The sequence below is a fragment of the Scardinius erythrophthalmus genome, assembly GCF_964197995.2.
Source record: "Scardinius erythrophthalmus genome assembly, chromosome: 20".
Taxonomy (NCBI): domain Eukaryota; kingdom Metazoa; phylum Chordata; class Actinopteri; order Cypriniformes; family Leuciscidae; genus Scardinius; species Scardinius erythrophthalmus.
The window spans coordinates 6,955,854-6,979,814 of NC_138240.1; the positions used below are offsets into that span (position 1 = coordinate 6,955,854).

General features: G+C 38.6%; 1 protein-coding gene across 1 annotated transcript in view; it reads left to right on the top strand.

The window, feature by feature from the left end:
- The window catches only part of ntng2a (netrin g2a), a 65,611-nt gene that overhangs the window by 20,718 nt on the left and 20,932 nt on the right, over positions 1-23,961 (top strand). The window contains exons 4-5 of the mRNA XM_081350136.1: positions 19,115-19,287; positions 19,641-19,664. Of these exons, the coding sequence (XP_081206262.1) occupies positions 19,115-19,287; positions 19,641-19,664 (197 nt within the window). The remainder of the gene's footprint in view (positions 1-19,114; positions 19,288-19,640; positions 19,665-23,961) is intronic.

The following is a 23,961-nucleotide window of genomic DNA, read 5'->3' on the forward strand; positions in this document are numbered from 1 at the left end:
TTTAAGTCTTGCAAACATGGACACTTTTACACTACTTTTCAAAAGTTTGGGGTCAGTAAGATTTTTGAATGTTTTTGAAAGAAGTACCAAGGTGGCATTTATTTGATAAAAAAAAAAAAAATACAGTAAAAACATAACTGTTTTAACATTTAAAATAACTGGTTTTTATTTAAATACATTTTAAAATGGTTTTTATTCCTGTAATGGCAAAGCTGAATGTTCAGCATCATTACTCCAGTATTCAGTGTCACATGATCCTTCAGAAATCATTCTAATATGCTGATTTGCTGCTCAAGAATCATTTATTATCAATGTTGAAATTGATAATAAATCAAATAAATCAATGCCCCCCCCCCCAAAGAACAGCATTTAGATAAAATAAAAAAAAAAATAACATTATATATGTCTTTACTGTCACTTTTGATTAAATGAATGTGTCCTTGCTGAATTAAACTATTAAATTATAAAACAAAAAATCTTACTGACCCCTAAACTTTCGAACTGTACTGTATGTTTGACACATTTAAATTAAATATTTGATGATAGTTGAGACTGTTAGATTCACATGTTTTTTTCTATTTACATTGACTTAAAATATACCAATTCATTCAGAGGTAACTGGACTAAAATGAATGAGACATGACAAAATATTTACTACCTTTCAAGTAAATTTTTTGTCAAAAGAATATGACAAAACAACAACAAAAAATCTGTAAAAATGAACGCTTGAAAGTCTCTGAGGGCAGTCATGCAAGTAGTTTTTTTGGGCAACAGAGCTGTGTCAACAGATCAATGAAGCCCCCCTCTCAAAGGCAGTCGGACACATCTGAAGAGGCAAGCACGAGCTAAGTTTCCTTTGGACAGAGCCTTGAGCGAGCTCCATGCTTCAGTGTGTGCTGTGTTTTCATGCACGTTTGGTTTAATCTCACATTCTCTTTTTTCATCTTGTTTAGTGTGCATCTCTTACCATACTGAGCCAATAGTCCCACAGCAGAAAAAAAAAAAAATCTGCAAGGTTTGAAGTATAGAAAGAATATGCAATCTTTGGGTTCCTTCTATAGAATTACATTTAGTAAACAATTTTTTTTGTTACATTTTCTGCTAGTGTTCTGGGTGGTTGCTCAGGTACGCTATGTGGTAGAGTTGCACAATTCTGGATTTTTTGTTTCAAACAGAGATCATTATTCTCCCACGATGCTGAACAGACACAAAATATCATGTCATTTACTAGAAGTTCTGACAAAATGTTAATTGCTGCAGTCTATTTAAAATGTTTAATTATTCTGAATGAACTGAATGATTCAATGATCACTCGTAAATACATCACTTGTTTCATTACTGGATGAATCAGCGTTTTTGAACGAATTTCTTGAATGAATGATTCAATGACAAGTATATTTTTATGCATAATTGATGAATTCAACTAGAATTGCCTGTGACAGACTGATACAGTGTCTTTTGTGAGTGGAGCTGTTACTCTGTGTTAAATCCTGTAGTAGGATTATCCCATAGTATCATTAACAAAAAGCCACATTTGTGTGGCGTTGTCCAGGTTTTACACCAGATAAATTAATAAAGCAGTAGTGACACGTAACCTGGCAAGTATCTTCATTCACCAACTTGCAACACAGATCGCCTTGCTAAAACACATATGTGGGAGATGCGGAATGGATAAAAATAACTAAAAAAATAAAAGAGGACTTGAGTAAGCCCATTAATGGCATGAGTCATGCTCTTAACGAACTATGTTTTTCATATTGTGAATAATAAATGTGTATCATTTTAATTTGCTTGTTACACAATGGAGCCTTACTTATTGTAATAATTATTTGACGTAGCCTTGTTTTACAATTATTCCTTGGCATCTTCACGTACTAAACTAAGCATTTTTTTTTTTTTTTATTGTTTGTGTGCTGGAGGTATGCATTTACGTCGTGCGCAGATTGATGTTAACATTTAAGCTAGCTGGTGAGAGAAAATGGCACTATCAAAGAGTCTAAAGAGGAAAGTTGACAGCGAAAATAGGGCATACAAAGAAGAATGGAAAGACAACTATGCATTCATCTTACCTAGTTTTGTGAGTGCAAAGCCGGTGTGTCTGCAACGAAGCGATCCACAGACTCTTTTGAATGTCTTTCAGAACTTTTCAAATTAAAAGCTCTCAATTCATCTCAAAATAAAACATTGCTGCAAAAACGTTCTCGTACTTTTATTTTGAAGGCACAATCACTAAAGATGAAGTGATTGTGAGTAACTGTTGCTGTCATGACAGATCTATTTCAGAACCAGCCGCTATCAAAATAATCTGGCTGCGGGCGCAGGCCAGATACAGTATTATTGCTGACCACTGCAATAGCGGTTACTAACACCGTTTCTACACTGGACACAACAGCTTGAAGCTGTCTACAGTAGACACTACAAAGCGAATGTTCCAAATCCATTTATTCTTCATGTGAGAAGTAACGAGAGCGTTTGAAGTAGATCAGAAATAGAATTTGTCATCCAATGTAGACAGCATCACTGATTATAATGGGTTCTATCTGCTTTTGCACGTCGCATCTGCAAGGCGAAAATGCTAAATCTGATTCCCTATCAGTCGCTCACGTTCGACGTAACGTCATAATTGTGATCACTTCAGGGAGCCCTATCAACTTCGAGTGTCTACAGAACGAGCCAATGAACATTGGCGTGCATGAATCGCAGCACGGGTATAAACAGGTAGCGAGCGCATACACACACTGTCTTTCACTTCGGAGCCGAGAGGTTGTTACTTCATAGTGCTGCAAGAAGAGACTCTGCAAGGTTGGAAATTCTAACAATCTGGTGTCTATTTTGGACCCCTCACGCCTTTCAAACACGGCCACCACTGGAGCTTCCAAAAGAGCGTGCTTGTCCTTCTCATGAACGACCAGTCGTGTCTTTTGGGGCTCCTCCTGATGATCAGATGTCGGTCGCAGCATCGGAGGGGCAGCTTCAGTCCTCTGGAGATGAGGATTCGACTCCCTGCTCCTTCAGGGAGTGAAGCGTTGCCGGAGTAAGATCCAGAATGGCCGGCTATGCTTTCCCGGGTCGAACCTTCTCGGTTGGATGATTGGTTTCTTGGGGCGGGCCGTGCTGGTTCTCAGCGCACCGCCCCGGTGCCTTTCTTCCCGGAGGAGAAGAGCATGAGGAGCTCACTAGGTCGTGGGTGGCACTGTATAGTCCCTCCTCATCACCGTCGATGGCGGAGCAGCTAAGGGGTATGTGGATCTCCCCAGAGGGTACCGCAGACCCTCTGTCTGCTCGTCGCCGAGTTCGACCTTCTGCGGCGTCCTCCGCTCCCGCGAAGCCTCAGCAGCAGCAACCACCTAGGCCTCAGCGTGGTGCAAGCCGCAGGAAGTCGACCCCGCCCGTCCAGGCCGCTGCCAAATCAGGAGGTAATCGAAGGTGTAAACAACTCTGAGACGGGCAACCCAGAGGTGGATCAGACTGCTCTTCAGGAGATGGTGAATACGCCGATCCTTCCCCCGGGGGAGGGCTGGGCCGAGAATCTTTTGTTTCCTTTTGTTTTTGTTCCCACAATTAAAAAAAAGAGCAGTTTCTGAAACCTGAAGGCCACAGCGGGCCCCAGGGCCTATGCAAATATGCATTTCCCCCAGGGAGCCTTCTTGCACAGACCCTGTGCAAAGTCAGGGAGGACGAGGAGTAGGTCTTGCTCGTTGCGGCATATTGGCCCAACCGGACCTGGTTCCCGGAACTAGTGCTCCTCGCGACAGCCCCTCCCTGGCCCATTCCTCTGAGAGAGAGGACCTGCTCTTTCAGAGACGGGGCTCCAAATGGCACCCGCATCCCTCCACATGGAGCGAATACATGACGCGATTCACGCACGCCAACATTCATTGGCTTGTTCTGTATACACTCGAAGTTGATAGAGCTCCCTGAAGTGATCCCAATTACGTTGTCACTTCAACGTTACGTCTCCCATTCCCTCCTTCAGGGAACGAGGGTTACATTAGTAACCGAGACGTTAGAAAAGCTATAGCACAACTCAACTAGTCACATGGAGTATGTACACAGTAAACAAATTCAGTATATTTATGGTAAAAAGTGTAAAAATGGTACGGTACAACCTGTTAATTGATTAACGGAAAGTATACTTTTATACACTATATACGGTGAAAAACTAATCAATCTAAAAGGGCATTTCATATCATTTTACAGTGAAATATTTTTACAATTGCAGTTGTTGGAAGTAAAAAAGAACAAGTCATCTTATAATTTACAGATAATTTTTTTAAATTGACACTCATTTCATTTAGTTTTTCATTGAAATGACTGTATTTTGTACATTAGGGTTTTATGTTACAGTATATCTTATGTTGTTAAATTAATGTTTATTGCATTATTTTAGTGTCGTGTGTTACCATGATGGTGCTTTGTATTTGTGTGTATGACACTGTACACCTTCTATACACTAGTACTTACCTCAGGTTGTGGAAAAGCTACTTGTGATGAGCTTTGATTCCAAATGTGGCTTTCTCATTACCACCTGTGCTTTTTGGTGCTTGCCACTGTATTATAAAGATACAAACCAGATTTTGCACTTTAAAATTGTTATATTAACATCATATCAGTAGCCTATGTTTTTCTTTTTTCCCGTTGTACACAAGTTTAATATTTAGCGTTAGGGATTTGTTAAAATTCTTAAACCCTAACAGCAATCAAGAATAGTGAATTCAGCCAGCACAAGAAAGAGGAATCATTTCACAGGCAATTTTCAAATGCCCACTATTTATGTCTTCAGTTCCATTTAAACATCATTGGTGTATTTGATCATGATTTTCACCACACTGCGTTGCGTGGGCGCATGTGTGATCTGCAATTTTTGCTTTTGTCTGCAGTTGCTTTCGTGTGATGTAATACTTGCCCTACTTTTAGGTGAAGATTATGCTAGCAATACGTCTGTACAGTTAGAAGCAGAGCGGAGAATGTATTATAAATGCTCAGGTCTTGGCAGAGCTGCTCTTACAGTATTCCCACAGGAGCTCCGCGAGTTTGCTTCTAAAAAGCCGAACACCATCAGCGCTGACCATCAAAGATGAGTCCTTGGCCTGAGTTACTCTTCTGCTAAGGTTACATTAGCAAAGCGGCCAGGGGCGCAAACTCAGGCTTGCTTCCTCTCTTCCTGCATGCTCACTGCTGTAACATATGCAAAGATATATTATTAAACACACAGAGTAAGAGTGAAAAAAAAAATACTGTGGGTTACTGGCTGTGCGAAATTCAGATGGCATGGTCTCCTAAGCCCCTGCAGTCTTTTTGGCTACGTTCACACTGTGAGCCTTAGTGCAATTAAGATTTATTGCTCAGATCAGATTTTTTTGTATACCTGTTCACACTGTTGAACTGATCCGCATGCGCAAAAGAACAATAAAAAGATGTCACGCAGCACGGAGGAAATTAAAGTAAGTGATTAAGTCTTTAGTTATAGTGTGATCTGCCGTGGAAGCCAGTACATTTATGCACAGGCAATTTAAAACAAACAAAGAGGAAGACACTTTTTAAACATTTATGATATGAGCCCTCGTGTTTTGCTTGTATATAGAGCTCACTGTAAAAAATTTGTTGTAGTTTTGCAGCTGTTTGCCAGTAACTTACTGTAGATTTAAATTTATGTTATTTACTGGCAACAGTTTGTTCAAATGAACATTAGACATTAACAAGTCTTTGTCTTTAAAGAATAAAATTATAAAATAACAATCTAATGCAAAGCATTCTGGGAACCAGAAATCTTCATCAACCTTTTTCTGTTTTTTTTCCTTCAGATTTTGTTTCCCAGAATGCTTTGCGTGATGATGTTATTTTAGTTTTATTCTGTAAAGATAAAGACTTGTTAATGTTTAATGTTCATTTAATTTTGAACAAATTGTTGCCAGTAAATAACATCAATTTAAATCTACAGTAAGTTACTGGCAAGTAGCTGCCAGTAATACTGTAATTTCTACAGATTTTTCTAACAGTGCTGTCACTGTAATACTTATGAGCTCTGACATCACTGTCCTTCCCTAACTATCTTTCACAACTGTCTTGATAACGTCGGATATGTAAAAGTGACTCCCATGAGCACAGACTTATGACAACAGATCTGAATCACAAAAAGAAAAAATTGGGCCACATTTACCTGCAGTCTGAACGTAGCTATGTTAGCTGCAATCATACTCGTTTAGGCATCTTAAACACAGTTACTATAAAAAATAAAAAATAAAAAAACAGATGTAAAGACATAGCAGTTTATAAATGTTGAGTATTACACTGAATTACCTCTTAACCTGAAGTGTGTAATTCTTTCTCCTGTACCAGCTGCACTACAGAACTTTGGCCACTCTATTGCCATCTGTGGTTGGAACATAAAATTGCAAGTTACTGACAGAGTTGTCCATTGTACTTCGGCACTGACATCGCTCTGTTTGTTTGAGCATCCAAACAGATTGACATAGGAAGGCTCAACAATTTGAGTGAGTTTGGGGCGGGAGTATTGGTTGTCCAGCTAATGGGATGTTCAATAAACCTGTTTTTTAAAACATCATTGAAGTAATATCTGTAGCCATAAACTATAAAAATGTACACAAATGTCTTTTAAATTAAATGAGCACGATGTTAAATGTGCGACGCAACAGAAGTAGCAACAGATACCTTCTTCTTTAATGTGACGTACATCTGAGTGAAATGGATTATCAAAAAAGACAAAAAAGTTGGATGGGGACTTGGTTCTACTGTATCTATTGGTTTTTGATTGGATGGAAGCGGACCTAAATGCGAGCTTGCAGACGACTGTAAGAAAGGGGCGGGGTTTAAACGGTCTAAATGATTGGAGAAGTCCTGCACACGTCACCAGAGAGAAGTCTGTCGTTTCACGGGAAGATCGAGTTATGTTTAATTCAAACTTGCTTACCAAAAAACAAAAAAAAAGTAACATGCATGGATGAATCAGAAACAGATCAATAACATGCATTTAGAAAATAGATAGATGCTGCCTTCATGTGCTATCGGAATATTTGGACATTATTGCCCTCTCAGGTCATATTTACTGGGAAACTGATAACTGAGTTAGGCGTGCCATAAATATCAATCATGGGGGGAGGAGAACAATTGCTGCTGTGACTTCATTAGTTTTTTCCACAACAGCTACATCGCCTCGTCTTGTAGTGCATATTTATATAAACAACCAAATTTATACACAGCAAAAATAGCATGTATTCGACCAAAATTCCAGTATCGTCAGCACAGACTATCTAGATAGCACAGTGAATGGTAATATTGTTATCAACGAATGGGATGCTACATTTTATTCAAAATTAAATAGCTTCAAAATACAGGTTGGTTTTATTAAGATTTCCCAAAGAAATAGGCAAGAATAAACCTGGTTTCCGCCATGATTTCTATTCTCTACGACAAAAAAGCACTTGAACGCGACGAGCTTGTAATCACAACTTCAGAAGAAGGAAGTAGGAAATTTCTGATAGCACGTGAAGGAAGCATGAATGCCAACTTTAATTGCAGAAAGCCACAGTCTGTAATGAGCCTCATTTACATAGAACGGCGGTGTGTCTGAACTGAAAAGAATGACAACGACTTTTTTTATTGAGAAAATCAAAGGTGAGATTACATAACAAAAAAACAAACCATAAAAAAAAACAAAGATACACACACAAACACACACGCATATATATATATATATATATATATATATATATATATATATATATATATATATATATATATACATACATATATATATATACATACATATATTCATACACATACATCCATATAAAGTGTAAAAGTTGTTCCACAGCCTTTGAATACATGTAGGAGAATATATAAAAAAACATCAAAATAATCATATTAATAATAATAATAATAATAACAACAACAGTGATGTTAATATATATATATATATATATATACGAATTCCTTATAATTATATACAAATTCCTTAAAGAATGACAATGACTTAACTGAAATCTCTAAATTATCGCATTTAAAACTTCAGTGAATTAAGCTTAAGCGCTGCAAATATTAAATGAATTTTTTTCTAATTTTGCTATCCTGTTATTTGGCGCGAGTACCGCAGCAATTACTCACTCCACCTTTAAACAATTTTGGATCCTACGATGAATGTTACTGAGTTTTCTACAATCCCAGGTGGTGAGAAGTTTGAAATTTGATAAAAGTACAAAGTGCAATTTCATGGCTAAGGCAAGACTTGTGAAATGAAAATACAATATGTTGATGCATTTTGCATCAAAGCTATATAAGAAAGCTTTGAAATAAGTTTGGTATTTGAAGATTTTTTTCACCCAAACTATCGACATCTATATCTGACAATCAAAAGGCACCTTCAAAGCCAGCATTCAAACTGATTGTGAGAGCTGGATCAAGCCAGAGCCATCCAATAACCCAACCCAAAGAATCAACCAACATTTATTTTCATTCTAGTTTGCGGCCGAATACTTGTCTGTTTACATATGCATTGATCTAGCTAACCCATCCACTAGAGTCTGTTTTCATCCATCTTTCTGCACAGAAGTGGGTATTATATGACTAATGATGCACTCTCGTGGCTGTGTATGATTAAATTAACCCATGCCTTTTACCCTGAGCCCAGCCATCACTTTTTATGATGGATGAAAATCGAAAACCCCCTCAGAAGCCCCCCCACCCCACCTCACGACATTCACAATACGTCTAATGCAATTAGCCATTACCAGAGCTTTGTGCACTTTTTGAGCTTTTGTTTCTGAAATTTCCTGCATAAATGTCCTTCAAATTTTACTCCCACAAGAAAAAATCTGCAATCGGGAAAGTCAGTCTATCAAAATCAATGTGATCACAATCTAACACTATTTTCATTTAATAACATGAAATAAAAGGCTTAAAATAATAGGTTTAAACTTATTGGGTTTGGCAATTAAAAGTACAAGTGATCTCAACTCATCTCAATAGCACAAATATATTTCTCTAACTATATCCAAGCGAATGGGAAACGCAAACATGAAACTCAATGCAAATGTGCAAAGACTGAATAATACACAACCTTCCTCACATTTGGACTGGCTCTAACATGTGTAAAGTTGTTTTTACTGCTGGTCTGCAGTCCTCCACCGGTGTTTCACATGTAGTTGATGCTTTAAAGGGGGGGTGAAATGCTATTTTTACACTGTTAAAGAGTTGGATTCCCATGCTAAACATGGACAAAGTTTCAAAAATTAAATTGTACGTTTGAAGGAGTATTTCTGTGCCAAAAATTGTCCTTCCGGTTTGTCACAAGTTTCGGAAAGTTTTTTTCGAGTATGGGTTTGCGTGACGTCAGCTGGGGCGTAATTTCCTTATATGGGTCCTAAGGGCACTTCTCCCGGAAACCCGCGGGCGCGCGCGCATCCATAGACCAGAGCAAGAGAGCGAAAGCAGTACCTCATCAAAGCGCTGTGCTCGGCTTAATTTGGGAAGTCAATGTCACCAAAGAAGTGGGTTTTTGGTTGCCAGGGCAAGACAACCCTGCACAGATTCCCAAAGAACCCAGCGTTAAGGGACCAGTGGATGGAGTTTGTTTGGAGTTTGAGCATCATTAACGGAGCTGTGTAAGAGCTTGTTCCCTGCATTTCGACGATGATTGTTTTATAAACAAAGCCCAGATCGACGGATTTGCAGATCGTCTAATGCTTAAGGATCGAGCAGTCACAATGATAAAGGTTCGCGGTCGCAGGCGGTGAGGAAAAAACTGCTTCAAATGTCTCTGTGTTGTTAGCTCGGCGCTTTAGCACAGCTTTAGCTCCGCCCACACGGCCCGCCTCCAGACGCTCGTTTTTTTCCGGAAAGACTCGGTACAGCCTATCTTTCTTTTATAAATATAATAAAACTAAAGACTTTTTGGAGATATGAAGGATGCAATACTACTCTATAGGTACTCAAGATTAACAGGAGATTGAGTGAAAATGAGCATTTCACCCCCCCTTTAAACATGTCCTGACCAGTTCCAAAGGTTTTGATTAGTTAATTTCAAAGACAAGAAAGAAACGGTTATAATGTTCAAACATGCAGTAATGGCAGGAATTTATTTAACATGTTAACTTTGACAGCCCTAAGTAAAATGCATTCATGTTTACTCTGAAATACATAATAATACACATTCACAAACAATGTCACAATCAGCTCGTCTAATTATGTTGTATATCTTGTTAGACTCCAAGCACGAACATGACATGAAAGTGTGCTTCCAGTGTCTCTTTGACAAAAGGTTCATAGTGTAATGCTCAGGTATTTACCTCTTTAAGACAAAGATGAAACAACGTCTTCAAATGACTGATTGTTATGTCTGTAAAGGGGAAAGAATACAAAATGACTCTGTGACCTTACATTAAAAGCTTTTTTCACTTTTCCCCCCTAATATGTTCAGTTAAATAGACAGAAATTAAAATTCCCATAATGGTTTAAATGTTTTCAAATATTATGTACACTGAATTTCTTGCACATTTTACTGTCAATTTGACAGGATTTCCCTACAGTGTAAGATACTACGTTTGCGCAAACATTTTTAAAAGGTTATCAGGGAGGCAGAAAGCACAAGCAAAGGGAAAGAGGGAACAACAGAAAACTGTCCTCCCTCAGTTTGTCATTCGCAAGGGGATCTTTGAAATTCTATTAGGGTCGTTCAGCCTCCCTGAAAGCAAGCACCGCGGGCGTAAATATCTCCGCTGCCCAGATCCCCACCCTAGGGGCGCAGAATAAAAGGGGGTGTCCCAGGAAGGCAAACAGAATTTTTCATCAGAACGCCATCGCTCATCAAAATTTCATCCGGCCATTCTGTATGGGGACTGTATCTAGTGCAACGCCATCACAGCAGGACGTTCCTGTTCAGTGGAATGGCCCTATCCCTCCTGCACCAAAAAATGTGCTTCATTAAATGCTTTTCTTTGCCCACACATTACATCATAAACACCATGATCTGCGGAAGAGCGATTTTTGATGACTCTAATTTTAAGATTCACACATCCATAGTGAAAAGATGTTTCTAAAAGTTCTAAAATCCAGAGCTGACATGCACACTTTACACTGAATCCACCTTCTGTAAACTAAACTTTGTGTTTTTAACTTTAAGTACGTGTGTTTTTAACTTTTCCGCCATTGACGAAATTTTTTGGCTTTCCGTGTTTTCACTGTTATGCGGTAGGGGTCGCTATTACGCATCTTCTGAAAGAGTACAGAATCTTCTGATAAAAAAAAAAATGTCAAGAAGCAGAAACAAGCGATAGTATAATATACTATCGCTTGTTTCTGCTTCTTGACATATTTTTTTTATTGGTTTTATTATGTAAGCAGATGCATATGTAAAATAACATGATCATCAACATTAAACAGCATATAAATCAAAACTGCCAAATGTTACTGAATGAGATGTCGACCCAGGACCGTGAGGCTTTGGGGTGTAGATGGAAGCGATCTATATGTTTTTATCATTGATCCAGGTCTTTGACAAGAAACGCGATTTTGCTCAAAATGTTTTTTTTTTTTTTTTTTTTTTATGAAACTTGCCCACATTAGACCTAGAGTATTGATAATGTTCAAAAGTGCTGGCGCTGGCTGGCAACTTTCTTTCAAAAACACTGACAGGGAAAGAGTTAAGTACAACATCATATCAGGTTGCAAAATGCAAATGGCCGTATTATAAATACTTAAAAAAAATGTTTAACCTGAAAGTCATTTTTTTTCATAGAAATGTATTTTTTACTACTTTAAAGTGCTGTCACTAACATAGGTTGATCTCCACAGAAATGCAGTTTTATGAAAGGACAGATCGCACAGAATTAGTTTTGAAATACCGAGCAGCTTGAAGACAACTGTGTGCCCATCTCACTGTATTCAGCATCATGAGGATGCCTAAAGGATAGAGCTCTGTGGACAGTGACGCAGCAGGCGATGGAGTCACATTCTGGCAATAATTGGCCCCATCGCGATGTTTCCGTGGGGGGGAGAAATTAATTATGAAGGGACCTCCCTTATTCTTTCTCTCCTTCAACTTTTTTTGATGTGCACAGGACCACTCTGTCTCTCTCTCTCTCCGTCTTCCTTCCTCACCGTCTCCGTGCCGTTAATCTGTGTCTTCCACGTGAGAGGCGGTGGTGCTTGCTTTGGGCTTCCGCCCTTTCGAGCAGGAGTGCAAAAGAAGCCCTTTTCTGCATCCTGTGTGAATAATTTACAGGAGCTGCCGGTGCCAAAGCTTTCAAGGTCGTCTGCGAATCAGTAGCTGTGGTACAGGAAGGGCCTTTCGCCTCATGGGGAGCGCTCTCTCTCCCATGTCTCTCCAACCTTTTAACTGCAAATCCTCTACGTGGAGGATGGGGAACGGGGCTGTAGAGGAGAGGTCTCTGGCCTGCCGCCTCCCTTCAGTGATACTATTGTATGGGCAGCTCTCTCAGGCATTGGGAGGAAACAGCGGGGCATTTTTCATTAGCCGCTCCCTCGGCACAGGCTAGGAAAAAAATAAAAAGGCAGAGAAAAATAAAAGACGACATTCAGAAACGAACTCCCCGTGACTGCCTTTTAACCCACAGATCCGCTATTGTGGAGCTGACCTTTTTTTTTTAGCTGCTATACTTCAAAAATGTGGGAAGGGGCTGGAGAGCCGATAATAAGGAATATGTAAACAGGCGTCTTTGCGAGGCGAGGAAGTTCTGTGAGAGGCGCACCACCGGAGGAGTCTGAATCGGGCATCGTTAGAGGAGGGCACAGCTTTCAGGGTCCTGTGAAAGGATTAGGCTGAGGAAGAGAAAAGAGCTTTTGAAGCCAATTACCCACATCGGTCTATAGTGAGCGATTCTTATAAATCAATATCCGCTGCCTGAACACCGTGTAAACTGAGTTGAATCTTATTTTTGGAGAGCTGTCATGTTCAATTTGTACCTCTCATCCATAAAGGATGGGGGAAAAAACATTGCTAATAAAAGGTGTATGAGGCTCAAGACGTTGAGCTTGTTAACAAATCGGGTCATTTTCTCAAACACCCCAAGTTCATGGGCCGGACAGCCTATTTGGAGACGCACATTACCGTTCACTAATGGCCACTCTTTCTCCACATTCTCTTCCAGCGCTGTTCCTCAGTCCTCTTCAAAATGGAGGTAATAAGTCAGTCGGGTACTAGTGATAATGACCAATCTAGGCCAGCCCGAGGTGATTCTCCGGGCACCGATTGTCCTCGTCTTTCCTCCATCCGTTTTTGTTTGCGTAAGTGCCTCATGATGAGCCTGGCAGTGCTTCTGTGCAAATGAGAATAAATAGTCAGGGTGTCTCGTGAGAGAGGACTGTGGGAAAAATCAATCAAGCTCCCATTAACAGCAGCTTCCAGCTGCTTCAGAGCAACGGACTCCAGCGGCAGCCTTTTATCTGTCTATCTGTGTTTGTTTAGTGCCACTGCTATGTATTCATCAGTGCGCCGTGCTCCCGTTATTTGCACCAGACTTTGCCGCTTTTTAACAAATCTTGAAAGAAATCTAGCCGCTGCATCCCATAAAGCCATAAATGCTCATAATGATATTCTATAAATGTTCCTCGACTAAACGACACCCTGGGGAGAATTGCGTCACACTTGTCTTTAGTTGTGCAGATTTATCCAAAACCTCATTACCTAAGCAATGGCAGGTTTAAACTCACGTCAAAAAGGGGCTCCAGGCAGAGAATTACATTCAGTAGAATTCTAAACATGTTCATGTGATACATATATATATATATATTTTACAGATTTTACCACTTTTTATTTAAACTAGAGCTCTCAATTGTTTTAATTTAGTTTGATCAATTAAACAAATTTGCAAACTACTTTCTCTCTTCAGAGATTCCTTTGGGGTCAATTTGACTCCCATAGGAATGAATTGGGTATAATGGGGACATAAAAAAAAAAAAAAAAAAAATTAAACTAACAAAAAACACTGGCATAAACCAGAACACACACAGTCATGAAGGGATGAGACCATAGAACATACCCAATGCAGAACACATGTACTGGGGCAATGGGGAGCATAATGGGGGCAATGTTTTCCCCACAATTTTCAATCAAAATCAGTCAGTGACAATGCAGACAACACTCAGATCTGAAGTGGTAAGATTTCAACATATTTACAATGCAGGACAAAAAATATGATCAAAATGATGTTATATAAGCTTTTTGGACAAAAAATTAAGAAGTGTAATTTGAATGCTTTCGGGTCATTTTGACCCGCGAGGGAAGGATTTGTGAGAGTCTAAATGTTACGATCTATTAATCTGTTGACCGTAAACCTTTGGGAAACCTCTTTGGAAACAATCACTATGGTTGTAATTCCATTTGTCACCATATGTTGTGCAGAAATTGCACTTACAGCAGTTTCATAGGGGGATGGATGGTGAACCAACTGCAAGTCTACTGTAGGTGAATGTAGCTTGCTTCTATCTCATTTTCCGTAAAATCATTTAAAAAATATTTCCTGCCATATTCTGTAAAGCCTTCAAGTTGCAAGCATGCTATCTATACACTGTTTATACCTCATACAAAACACCCTAGGCAAATATTTTTGGCATTATTGTTATTTACAAAAATGATCACATACAAGTATTCAAGTCAGAATGATAATTAAGCGACACAAGGAGACATATGTAACGTGTAAGCAGGGATGAAGCAGAGAGTGTTGGTGATTGATGTCATGGGAACTAATGAGGGTAACTATAGTGTCAAACAAGGTACAAGGCAAAACAGGAACCAATCACAGGAAGTGAACACAGAAACAATGGGGAACTAAGAATATACTTCAACATAAAAGTCCTACAAAACACAAGACAGTACAGGGATCGTGACAACGTATATGCATGATTTTTCTTTTATCAGCAAGACATCCAACCTGAATAATAAATAAAAATCTAATGAATCCAGTGACAAAAAACTTTAAGTTAGGATAAAGATACAGTTCAAGCGATGTGCTCTGTGAATTTATTTTCACCAGGTTCATCATCATTATCATCTATGTTTACATTTGTGTGTGGGTGATTCTGTGCATGCAGACTACACGTCAGCTATTCCCTTCTTTCCAATTACATTAGGGTGGGAAACTGAACCTAGATCAGCAATTATCCCAGAACTGCAACTGAAATTCCCTAATTCTTTGATGTTTACACATCTACATTGAAGGTGAAGGCTACATTTTCCCAGGCCTTTCCAACGCAGCTTGCAGCTCACAAGTCTGAAGCTTTGAGAAGAATCCACAACAGCTGACTAGTTAGTACTGGTGCTCTCCTTTAGCTCCTCTGTTTTGCCGGAGCATTAAGGGCCATATGTTTATCACACACTCCTGATTCTCCAGTCACAGATGGCCAGATAGGGGTTTGATCCTATCCCAACAGCAGAGCCTGGCAGCAAGCGTGCCCATGAGATCTGTTCCTGTCCCGAGCAGTGGGGTCCCAGCCCTGCGGTGTCTGGATATAGCTGCCCTGGATCGACACAGATTCACCCCAGAAAAAGATGCTGTTACTTCGCCTGCCTTCCGAGACCCAGGAAGCCTCCTGCTGTTCTCCTGAAACCTGCAGAGAGATTGCCTGGTTTGCTGCATTCTGCGCTAAAAATGCACACGGGCCGGTTCATCCACCCTATAATGCCAGCTTTTTAATAAGAGCAAAATGGCCTTGCCCTCTCTGTCCTTAACAGCATCACAAATGATTTCTTCTGTCCTTGGTTTTTAATCACAAGACTTTCCTGTCTACGTGGCTTTTTTTTTTGGTGATGTGTCAATAATTTAGAATATTCATGATGATGAGGAATGCATACCAATCTGCAAGCTAGTGTCCGTATCGCTTGCAGTTTTCACACTCACTATCCATGCACATTTACAAAACGCCAGCAGGCATTTATTCAGCTGTCAAACCAGACAGATTTCTTTTTAGGGTTGTTTTTGCCAAGGCCTTGAATCACTTCAAGCGCTGTTTTTTTTTCCGCGGCATGTTAGATTCCCGCAGCTGCCCTGTATGAGTCGCTGGTGCGACTAATCTGGCTTTATTTGGGATGCAAGTCCTGATTTAACACGTTTAAGTGTGCTGAATGCACCTTCATTGGTGTCTCTTCATTTTTCAAATGCAATATTTTTATGATGGAATTTCTTGGTCTGGCAAGAGTAAAACTAAATCTTACAGTATAAAGGAATTTGAAAAATAGTTAAAGGTTAAAGATTTGGTGTATGCGGTATGATTTTTAAATATTTTTCAAAAAATCCTCTTACACTCATTTGATCAATGATAGCCTACAGTAAAACAGTAATATTGTGAAATATTTTTTTAAAATAACTATTTTCTATTTTATTATATTTTAAAATGTAATTTATTCCTGTGATCAAAGCTGAATTTTCAGCATCATTACCCCAGTCTTCAGTATCATTGAATAACAGTATAAATTATTACTGACCCCACACTTTTGAATAGTAGTGCACATGATGACACAGTAAAACGTTTCCAAGACAGTTTAAATGTGACTTTCATAAAAAAATAAATAAAAAAAAAACATGCCCATAGATGGATCAACACCCAAATATGCAACCCAAGCAAAATAAACACATGGAGCAAGACACTCTTGAGAACACATCTTTATCTGCTCGCGGTGCTCTACATTATTCAAAGACTCATTCTCATCCGTTTCTCATCGCTCCTCACAGGATGAGTCCTAATTTCAATCTGTACATAAGAGGATTGTAAAGCCCACACACTGGATTTGGTCAGAAATTGATATGAGACCCTGCCGTGCTTTAATTGATTAACGTTCGTCTGAGATCCTGCGCTGTCTCACAAAAGTAGAGAGGTCTCCCTTAAGGCGAGGATCTCCGAAACGAAGTGGTCCGCCGCTGATTAATTTGTCATGATAGGAGCTTGATAGGCACTTGGTCTTAGAGAAACCAATGAATGAGTGTGTGATTGACACTGGGTTTTAATTATGGCTTAAAGGCCTCAAGAGGGTGGTAGAAGTTTAACTGTTTCCTCAGGCTTTCGAAGAAAGACCTAATTAAAGTAAATGAAATTAAGTAAAATCACACATGTTTGAGATGTAGTAAACGAGAGGGTGTGGAAACAGACAGGTTGGAAACAGATATATATATATATTTAAAGCTACAATTACATACTAAGATATGCACTAAGATGCAGTGCACTGTGTTTAATTAAGATTACATATACAGTTTCATTTTCATGCTTAAATGGGGGGAAAAAAACATTAAAACATGGAATCAAGAAATAGCTTTACGGCAATCTAGCAAGGCACAAGACAGCATTTTATTCCGGAGTTTCGTATGTTGGGATAGCATCACTTTTTTCATGGGAAACTTCAGAGGGCGAGGTATGACCTCATTATACGGCAATACAAGGTTTGGTTATGGGGTGTCCGCATGGAAATATATAGGTCAGCTTCATAAATATTTCATGCAAATGGATTGCTGTTCGCTCTAGTGAGCATGAAAAAAAAAATCCGAAGCATTGGGATTTACACACTCATTTGATTAGAGAGATTGTAATTGCAAAAGTCGTCATTTCCATACTAACCTGCTTTCCTCCCCAGACCTTTAATCTCAACTATCCTTAAACTCGGCTGTCAGATAGCCAGAGCATTCCTCATAAACTCTAAGGAGGGAAGCGACATTTTGTGGAGCACTGCAGATTTTTCTTATAAAGCAACCGATAAGGAGAGACAAGGCAAGGCCATCTCAATATCCCCCATTTATTCTCATTACTAGCGATAATCATTACTCACTCTCTCTCTCTCTTTTGTTCGTTCCATCTTTCTCGAGGTATTCCCTTCCCCCCAGTAGATGGCTGCTATATTTGGAGTAGAGCAGACGGAAGCTGTTTACCGTCTCCACAGATCCCAGAGTTTTATCTCCAACATCAGAGACAAAAAGAATCAAACTCACCCGCATCTACAACAAACACAAACAGCCTCTATAGTGCTTACAAACAGAAGAGTTGATAATGATGAAACATCAAGTGAAATCATCTAGCAAAGTTTACTTTAATATTACACTAATATCTAGAAGAGTGGACAGAAGTTTTCAGGACCACACACACCATACAAAATGACTTGTTTCACTTGTTTTCCAGTAAAGGCATCTAAAAATCCTTCAAAAGCAACACTACATAACTCTAGTTTTCATAGATTGTATTTTGTCTTACTACACCAGTGTTATTTTAGTATTATGTATACTATTAAATCATTTTCATTTAAAGTATGGTAATTAGTATTTTTAATGTCTATTTAGCATTAGTTTTAGTTTGAGTAATTTTAGTAATTATACTTAAATTATAAATGAACTATTTTTTTTTACAGTTTATAGTTACAATAACAACACTGCACTGCCAGATTTTAACTTTAGACTAAAAACAAAACATGCCAGTGCATTATGACAAATCCAGACATATTTACTTGAGAAGCATATTACTTAAGATATTTAAGTCTTATTTTCTGAAAAATTGCTATATATCTGCCAATGGGGTAAGAAAAACAATTCAAATTGAGAACAAGTTTATATTTCTTACCTCCTTGGCAGACATTTTCCCTTGTTTAGAGTAAAGTCACTTAATTTAGATAAATTTTTCAGAAAACAAGACTTGTTATCTTATGTAATTTTGCTTCTCAAGTAATGTATATTGATTTGTTGAGAATGTTACACGTATTTGTACTGGAAAAAAAAACTCTAAGTCTGAGATTTTGTCCAAACCGGCCGTGATAAGCAACAAAACCAGCAGGCCTGAACCAGCGGTGTACTGGATAGCCCCGCCCACAGTGAAATCTCATTGGCCCAAAACCTCTCTCTTTAACTACACATCAGCCATGATCTAAAGATCTGTAGAATCCACAATATTCCCTACAGGTACTGTTTTTAGCCGTGCGCTATGGTGTCTGGCTGCACTAATTAGCCTAGCTGATTTCTTGAGCCAAGTAGGTGAGCTAATGAGCTATACCTCAGGTGACCCTGACTAATAAAAGGTGGGAATCGTCCTCGGTGGCGCAGCTTTCACCCTTGCCTGTGGCTGCGATGTAACAAGCGTGCTAATTGTCCGCCGTTCCCTGTTTTCACAGGTGTAAGTGTAACCTCCACGCTGGTCAGTGCTCCCTCCGTGACGGGACCCTTCAGTGCGACTGCGAGCACAACACCACTGGGCAAGACTGTTCGGCCTGTGAGAGAGGTTTCAAAGCCAAGTCCTGGAAGCCCGGCTCATACCTGCCCACACCCAACGGCTCCCCGAACATTTGTAAGAATTATGCACCTGCTATATTCAGACACGCGCACACACCTGAGAAGAACATATGATTTACGTACAGTGTAGAAAACTGGGGCATCTTCACTTGCTATGGAAAGCAGAATAGCACAAAGCTTTCAAAGTAACTTCGCAATAAAAAGAAGATAGGCTTATTGAATAGTTGAAATGTACAGTTCATGGCTACTGTACGCTCACTGCCTGCAAAAGCGAGGCGGGCTTCTGTATTTTTTAATATTAGATGTGCTCCAGAGTGGTAGAGAAATAATAAACCCACAAGAGTGTTTTCAAAAATAAAGGAGTAAAACTCTCTCATTTGTTTTATCTTCCTCTCTTTGTGTTTGCAGGTGAGGCGTCGGGAACATCTGGCAGTAAGTGGCATGCTAACGGAATACGCTGACTGTCGTTTTCATGTTTTCGCTCCTGCTGCCATCACTCTTTTTGGCCTCTTTATTTCATGTCGTTAACAAGGCGTCGGTTACAATCCGTCCCTTAACTGTCACTGTGAACTCTGATGGCATGATGCATTTTTCCACAGTTTTCTACTTCATAAATGTTTCATGTGATGTAAGAAGCAAAGCATTCTAATGCTGGCTTGTGATGTATGAGGGTGTGCTCAAGGTTATGGGAGATTTCGGTGCAGTTCAGCCCATTTGTGGTGGTTTAATGTTGTTTTGTTGGAAATCTGAGGTGATGACTGATCTCATGAGGAATACAGAGTCAGATTCTTCTTAAAGGTGCACTCTTTTTTTTTGTTTGTTTAAAGGTGAAGTGTTTCCCATTTTTAGTGATCCTAGTGACGCAGATATCACTAACTTTTGCATCTAAAGAATGGTAAACTGTTTCAAATGATTTAGACGCGCACATTTTACTCATATCAGCTACATAAAAGCTGTTTTACTGTACCATAATGAGATCACATGACCAGCTGAATACTACTCACTTCATCTCTGTAAACCTTTTTTCTGACCCTTTCGGTTGTGTAATTATTTAATAAGAATGTTGGGTAAATAGGGACACCAAAAACTACGCTTTTACTCAAATCTTCAACATCGCAAGTTGGTGTCCGAGCCAAGTCCAAGACCCGAAATTTTTTTTTGCCTGAAGACAATTTTTTTTAATTACCATTTGCCAGAAAATGTTGGTCTCAACAGGCTGTAATGTTGTTTTTTATCCTCAGTGCCAACACTAGCAGTTACGCTTGACCCAGCCACTGTACCAATGTCTATAACTCCATCCATAACACCACCCACAGACTCAACACCAACCAGCACAGAGTCAGTCCAACCAATCACAGAACCCCAGACTCCGGCTCCATCCACGTCTGTAGACACGTTTACAGGTTCGAGCTTTTTAAAAGTCAATAGAGTAGTGTAGTTTGTCTTGTGATGCTCTGTAGATTAAAATAGGTTGGTCTTGTAGTAGTAGAACAGAGCTCAGTAGAAGAGACCTTTAGGTAAACTAGAAGATGATTATTTACAAGATAACAGAACTGCATAAAAGTACCATACCATATGGGTAGTTGACAAATGAACATGAAGTAGTTTTATTCAGTAAGGATGCACTAAACTGATCAAAAGTGAGTAAATGTTACAAAATATTTTTAATATATAAAAGAATCCTAAAAAGTTTACAAAAATATTAAGCTGCACAGCTGTTTTCAACACTGATAATCAGAAATGTTTCCTGAGCAGCAAATCAGCATATTAGAATGATTTCTGAAGGATCGTCTGAAGACTGGAGTAATGATGCTGACAATTCAGCTTTGCCAGCATAAAAAAAAAAAAATTAAATAGAAAAAAGTTTTTGAATAAATTTATTTTTTTGTTTCGTTTCCAACCAAATAATGAAAATATAAGAGAAATTACATGCCATGTCAACTGCCCATATACCACAAGTACTGGCATGTGGTATTATTACCATTTGAAATCACAGTCACAGTGCTTCTTCCCAACCTCTGACCAATGAATAACAGTCACTGGAGTGAGAACAATTTATCTCAGTGTGTGTCGGGCCGTGGACTCTCACACTCCCTCAGGGTCCCACTGCCTGTCATCAAACACACATGCAGAAGACACATTAATACATTATTTCACTCAAAGTAATATGTTGAAAAATCTCCATAATTCAATATTATTAGGGCCTGTCAGAATGGCCTGATTTTGGAGTTTGTGATGTCTTTTTTTAATCATTGCCAAGCTGAAAATATCTAATAACCTTCACTGGAAATAACTGGGATTGTTTGGAATGGGGCGAAATAATCTTCCACATGCAGCATGCAATGCGAGGTCTGGCAACATTTGTCCACAAAAAGTAATATTTTGTGTATGTTTAATGATGTGTAAGAGAGGATTTTCTCCCGAGATTTAGGTGTGATGTCCCTTTATAAAATAGACATAGTGATGTGTTTGCTGTTACAGGACGAATTTGTGCTGTACTAAAAGTTTCATGGTCACTCCTAATATTTTTAGACCCTGGAAAGAATTTGTGGTTTCATTTTATCATCCATAACCAATTCATTCATTCTGCTGAATGATGGAACAATCTGACACTGACCAAGGACTTTTGCAGGACGAAATCTGAATAGTCAGATTATGAAACTTGAGTAAGATATTTCTTTTGCATGAAAGACATCTGGATTAAAGTTAGCCTCAGCCTCAAACACACCCATGGACAATCTACAGTATATACCTACATAACATGACTACAGAGCCCCTTAAGGGACATGATAAGGGGGAAAAAATGTGAAATGGGAGGAACATTTATTTGTCAATGCTTTTGCGTTCTCTCACAAATGTTTTGCGTTCCCCCGGGAAACTGCATTTATTCACAAAGAACACAAAAGTGGACGGAAAGTTTCTCTGGGGAATTGAAAACATTTGCAAGAGAACGCAAAAGCATTAACATATAATTTTAATCCCCATCTCATATTTTTTTTATCACCATGTCCCTTTAGGGTCTCTTTAAATATTTGAAAGATATTGTTTGAGGCAGACAGTTATTACTGGGCTCCCATGCACATGGGTTTATAGTAACATTATTAAAACATATATATGACTATGTCTTTTGGAAATTTCTATTGACAATATTTTTAGTTACACTACAGTTCATAAGTTTGTGGGCAGATAGATTTTTAATGTTTTAAGTAAAAAAATACAGTAACAACAGTAATATTGTGAAATATTATTACAGTGTAAAATAGCACTTTTCTATTTTAATAATTTATCCCTGTGTTGGCAAAACTGAATTTTCAGCATCATCAGTGTTACATGATCCTTCAGAAATCATTCTAATATACTGCCCCCCCCCTTTGATTAATAGAATGTTCAAAAGAACAGCATTTATTTGAAATAGAAACATTTGAAATAATATAGATGTCTTTTTAAAAGAAAACAAAAAAAACATTAGCTCTAATGTGGATCCTAGCATCTAGAATTTTTTTGGTGCAATCTATTAAAGGGTTAGTTCACCCAAAAATGAAAATTCTGTCAGTAATTACTCACCCTCATGTTGTTCCAACTGCGTAAGACCTTCGTTCATCTTCGGAACACAAATTAAAGCTCCAATATGTAGGGATTTTGTAATAAAATTTCCAAAAATAACTTGCACAGTGTGATATATTTCCTCCAGTTATGTACTTACAATATCTCAAAAGTCTCCAAAGATTTTTTATTTCAGAGAAATTCCGATTTTAAATAACTGGCCGTCCCGGAAAAGAAATGTCGCGCCTCAGTGACGCAATGTCCGCTCTCTCTATCCTTCTTTCCGGTGTGGACCATGTGATAGGATATTCCACCACACCGGATTTTTTTTTTTTTTTTTTACAACTTTATTGAGGTTTTTTTCTTATCACAATAAACAATAAAGACATCTGACAAAGAATAAAAAAAGGAATAAAATAAAAAATATGACCCACCACACCGGAATATCGCATGGTCAAATGCGGAAGTGGTGGTTAAAGCGTTATAGCCATAGACTGTATGGTTATAGCTGTTATGGATCACGAACTCTTTGGCGAGTATTGAAGTGCCAACAAAACGAAAGCGTCCATATTCGGATACACGCGGAGTCACGGACTGTGTGACAAACGGAGGAATAAAACCCGGATAAATATCGGCAGGCGTTTTCGAGATGGAGAGAGCTGCGCGTCTGGACTTGTCAGAGACTCTCTCGCGAGTGTATTGAGACAGGTAAGACATGCAACTGTCAATAATAGCACTTATAAACAAAGTTATATTGCTCTTTGTACTTTGGTAAGGCTTTTTATCACGTGTGGTGACCGAGATTATGGCAGTACAATTACAATCGGAGATGATGTTAAAAAAAATATTTAGTCATTACTTGCAAATGTTCGTTCAAATTTACTTTTAGATATTGGTTTGAACACGTTAAACAACACGGCATTAACCATAAAAAACGTAAAACTGCACAACATTAACCAAACAAATCATTTGACAAATAGCTGTATGTTGTAACGGGATAGCCTAATATAGCATAACATTTCACGTCCCTTGCAGTTCATTAATTATGATGACATAAAATAATACGATAAGACATACAGGTAATACAAAAACGAATAAATTACCTCATCCGTGATCATGATTCATTAATTCCATTTAGATACATCGCTAGATGGTGAAAACGCATTATAAACCACATCTCCCATCG